The sequence below is a fragment of the Hipposideros armiger genome, unplaced genomic scaffold, assembly GCF_001890085.2.
Source record: "Hipposideros armiger isolate ML-2016 unplaced genomic scaffold, ASM189008v1 scaffold_552, whole genome shotgun sequence".
NCBI lineage: Eukaryota > Metazoa > Chordata > Mammalia > Chiroptera > Hipposideridae > Hipposideros > Hipposideros armiger.
This window is the reverse complement of record NW_017731902.1, coordinates 1490443-1495290: the sequence shown is the minus strand read 5'-3', so window position 1 is coordinate 1495290 and position 4848 is coordinate 1490443. Positions and strand designations below refer to the sequence as shown.

The 4848-nt window shown below is 36.8% G+C and overlaps 2 protein-coding genes across 2 annotated transcripts in view; both read left to right on the top strand.

Moving 5' to 3' along the window:
* THAP6 (THAP domain containing 6) overlaps positions 1-4260 on the top strand; it is an 18788-nt gene extending 14528 nt beyond the window's left edge. Inside the window, 1 exon segment of the mRNA XM_019623494.1 lies at positions 4006-4260. Coding sequence (XP_019479039.1) covers positions 4006-4260 — 255 coding nt within the window.
* The window catches only part of ODAPH (odontogenesis associated phosphoprotein), a 30843-nt gene that overhangs the window by 3308 nt on the left and 22687 nt on the right, over positions 1-4848 (top strand). The gene's annotated exons all lie outside the window — the stretch shown is intronic.

The following is a 4848-nucleotide window of genomic DNA, read 5'->3' as shown; positions in this document are numbered from 1 at the left end:
AAAAAAATGGCTCTTCCAGTTGAAATAGGAACTGGAGAAAGGGTTGTAATATTTTCCTTTAATTAGAACAGATTACCATCCAAGAGCTTTTATTTAGAGAAATAGGTAAGTAAAACAGAAGCTTTAGAATAGTTTCTTACTGAATATACAAATAATAACTCATAGCTATTTTCTGATTGATCCAAGTGTCAGAAATGTTTGTTTTCTCCTAATTTCTTAGTTAAAACAACTGAAATTAAGAGTCATAAATACTGTGGATTAGAATAAATTTACTAGCCCAAAGCCAAATTCTAATTTGCAGCACATGTACACATATGAATCTCTTCAGACATCTGTGCTATAGTAGTTAGAATTTGAGTATCAATTATTTCAATGTGTTAACTAGAAATGAACTGCATTTTGTGCTAAAGTGTTCATTGTAATTTTATTTGTATTAATATCAGTAAGGATATGGTCACTTGAATTTTTTATATTTAAGAATTTTCTGTTTTAATGCATGTTATATTTTGATTTGTACGTAGGATTCTAAACCTTCCTTCTAAATGAGATTTTACCCACATTTCAGAGATGAGCATTATGCTAAGAAATTACTGAGGTCATGTCATTTTACTACCTTAAAAAAGTAACCTCTCATTAGCTACCCAGTATTTATTTTAGTTATTTAATTTTGAGTTCATAATGGACACTCTGATCGGAAGTTTGGGTACGCCCTTAGATTTTATGAGATTCTGTGTTAGAGATGGAGACTTTTTCCCTCACCCTATTTTTGAGTATAAAAATTAAAGTCAGTGGACAATGGAGAAAAGTAAAAGGATAGCTCCAAAACAATGTGTCCAAATTCTAGCTCTCTATACGCTGCTTTGAATAAATCAAGCCTGGGAGACCTTTCTAAAAGTCAAGTCCAAGTTTCTGCTACATATCACAGTTGCCAGTCACTTTTAATACTTGTGTTCATAGTTAAACTCAGCCCTTGGGTTCTTTTTTGTTGGCCTTAGTATCACTGAGAGAGATAACTGTGGGCAAAATATTGATATCAAGGACTCAGAGCAACACACATGCTCTTTATTTTTATGGAGAAATGGTTACCAATAGAAACATGACATAAAAAATAGGGTCCTCCCTACCTGCCTCCCCAAACAAATACATGAACACAATATATACCTCAGTCCACTGTTCCCAGAGAACAGATCTTAGTCTGGGGAAGAGCTGTCCTGTGCAGAGAAAAAGCAGTCATCCCCATCCAGAGGCTTCTCAAGCAACCAAGGCCAACCGAAGGGCTCCACTCTGCGTTAAAGCTTGGAGTGGCCTCTGGATTCTGGAACAAACCAATACACTAATTGAACCTCAGCAACAAATCAGGTATGATGGATTTGACATGGCATTTTTCTGCATATTAAGTTTAAATCTTTATACTTTGGTTACTAAAGATAATCACAATTCCATAGCCTTTAATTTGAGAAAAGATGAAATGTGTTAAAATATATATATATTTACTTTTTAATAAAAAGATAAAATTATAGAAATAATTGAGAGGTGAAGAATCCATTATATATTTGAAGAATAAAGTATTTTCTCTAGTAATGTGCTGTATGTGCTTTTTATACATTTAGTTATTTAATAAAATGAGAAGAAAAAAATCAAGTGTACATATACAGTGGTTTTGCTTTAATTCCTTCCAAATTTTTAGCTCCACCATTAATTCTAATATCATAGAGTCTTCTGGGTTAGATGATGACCCAAGTGGCAGGCCTGCTTCTACCACAACAAATACCTGAACACAGTATGTACTTCAGTCCTCTGTCCCCAGAGAACAGTTCTTAGCCTGGGGAAGAACTGTCCTGTGCAGAGCAAAAACCAGTCACAGACCCCTTTCTTGCTCTGGGCCGCCCTCAAAACTGTCAGCCTTTCATGTCACCCAGTACAGAACAGAGAGCAGTATGTTTAGGTGTGAAATATGTTCCCTTCAGAACCCAAAGAGGCCTATTGGGCATTGTGTTTCCATTTTCATAGTAAGAGATGCAAATTGTACTAATTTGTCTTCTACTTCAGAGGGCATGTCCTAGCATGGCCCTGATCACTGGACACTCTTCCCCCAAAATTTTTCTGATGTAGGGCCCTGTTGCCTTTCTCTTCGCTGTGTACTACTTTATTGAATGACACACATACTCAGTAGGTTTCATACCACAGCATCTTAAAATTTAAGTGTTTGAGTCTCATTTGGTCTCATTTATTTATTATGTATCTTAGGCACATAAAGAAGTTTATAGACTAACATATTTAATGTACTAACCTATCACATTTAATGCTTTCAGAGCTTCATACACTATTGTGAGAGATACAAAGATGATAAGATGAAGGCATTCATAACCTACAGGGACATACAAGTATATAACACAACTACAGAGAAGTGGGCAGTGGAGCAGGACTGTGGCAATTAAAGAAGGTGCCAAAACTATGAAATTAAAGGAGACTCAAATTTCCAAAATGGAACATTAGTGTGTCAATGTAGGCACTCTGTCCCAGGACCTGGATTCTGTTAGCACCCTCCTTGGATGTGAGAACAGGAGACCAAACTACCCAGGAGAGAACCACGCAGACCGAGGTTCTAACCCATATCTGATACTTTATTACATATGGTACTTGGGCCAAGTTACTGAAGCTCTCTGCGCATTTACAAACTGAACAATAATACTTTCCTCACCCAGTTGTGAGAATTGTATTTAATTGTGTATAAAACAGACTACAGTGAACTGTTCATATATTTTTTTTCTTTCTTTAAATCCCCTGCCAGAGATAACAGGAAGAAGGGCAAAAAGTAAGAGGGAGAAATGGCATTAGTTAGGGAATGACAGTGGTACAGGCAACAGTGCCCAGGTAGGCTATTTGTGCCTTAAATAACCACCTCCTCCTGTGGCAGCTCAAAAACAAGGAAGGGACATTGTCCCACTGAAAGAGAGAATTTTATTTAATCACCATCCACCTTTTCCCCCTCAAACCTCAACCCTGAAGTGTCATTTAACCCATCTTAGATATGTCTCATTCATTCATTTATTCATTCAATTTCATAAAGCACCTTAGATAGTGCTATTCAAAATGTGATTCAGAGACCAGTGTACAAGTTAAGAAGTGTTCACCAGAATGTAAATCAACTACATCTCAAAGCACACTGTTTAGTTCAGCCAACATTTTTTTCATAACAAGACTTTCTCAGTGAATGAAATAGTTACATTCTAGGACAAGCACATTTTCTCACTCTGGACCAGGAAAAAAAGAGTTCACAGGCTAGCTATTTTGAATAGCACTGTCTCAGACTATTCAGACACTTACTATTGTAAAAATTCAACCTTTGAACTAACCTTAGCTCATTGGTTTGTGGTCAGCTGATAGCAGAGGCATCCCCAACAAATTTATGTCAGATAATAAACTTTCCAAATGCTTGTGGTAGAGCTTGCGCAGCTGAAAGATAACATCACATCTGACTCAGCAGATCTGGGCTTAATGCTTTTTAAAATACAGGTTTTGATTTCCGGTCAAGATGGTGGAGTATGTAAAGGCTGTGCTTACTTCCTCTCATGACCACATCAAAATTACAACTAAACTACAACCATCATTGAGAATGGCCTGAAGTCTAGATGAACCTAATAGGCCCTACAACAAAGACCATACAGAAAAAGTCAACTTGAGACTAGTAGGAGGGGCAGAGATATGAAAAGGGGTGGTCCCACACCCACATGTGACCATTAAAAATCGAGAGGGATATCTCAGCTGTGGAGGCCCCCCCTGGAGGAGTAATGGGTCCCAGCCCTATACCAGGCTCCCTAGNCCCGAGGCACCGGAAATACTGCTTCTACCCCATTCTTTTCCTATGCTCTTTAAACCTCTTAGATCACCAACTTAAAGATGTTCTCTAAGCATAGTACATGGAGAAACAGCCGAGGTCTAGTTATAAGCTTTTAGTTAACTGCTTGTCGGTCTGGTTTACTAACTTGGTATTTATGTTTTTAGGAACATAGCTACAGTGTAATGGACAGCCCAAAGAAACTTAAGCATAAATTAGATCATGTGATCAGCGAGCTAGAGGATACCAAGAAAAGTCTGCAGAATGTTTTAGACCGAGAGAAACATTTCCAAAAATCGTTGAGGAAGACAATCAGGGAACTAAAGGATGAATGCCTCATCAGCCAAGAAACAGCAAATAGACTTGAAGCTTTCTGTTGGGAGTATTGTCAGGAGAGCATAGAATGAGACTATACTTCATGAAGTAATTTCATGTTGTGGTCTACTTAAAATTAACATTAGTTTCACGTTTTAGAAAATAATTCTTATTTACCATCATTCAATATTATCTGTCATTTAGAGTGCTGCTTTGGATCCTCTGCAGCATTATGCATTATAGTTGTTATCCATAGCCGTGCAGAAATTTGTGTTAGTTATCATGTTTTTGTGTGACTTGTGACAATTATGTTTTTATGGACCTAAACTAGTGCCAGGTCACTATTGTAAAATGTTAAAAGTTCAAGAAAATTCCACAGGACTAGGGAAATTATATCAAATCAGCCATGTTAAGCTGTGGTAGTAGGAACTGGATACTTCAGCATCATATTTTTTACTTTAAAGGAGTACTTCATTATTATTTACTTAGGTACACTATATGGCAAATTTGTTAAATTGTACTTTAAATGTATGTTATTATAAAGCAGAATTTATTTATAACACATGTCCATTTTGGATCCAGTCCAAGGTGTTTTTGTTAGCAACAATACCAAAATATCTTTTTACAAGACACCCCATAGTACTGACCCTGAGAACAGCATAGGGTGTGGATCTTTTGGCTTTTAAAGTTGTCCA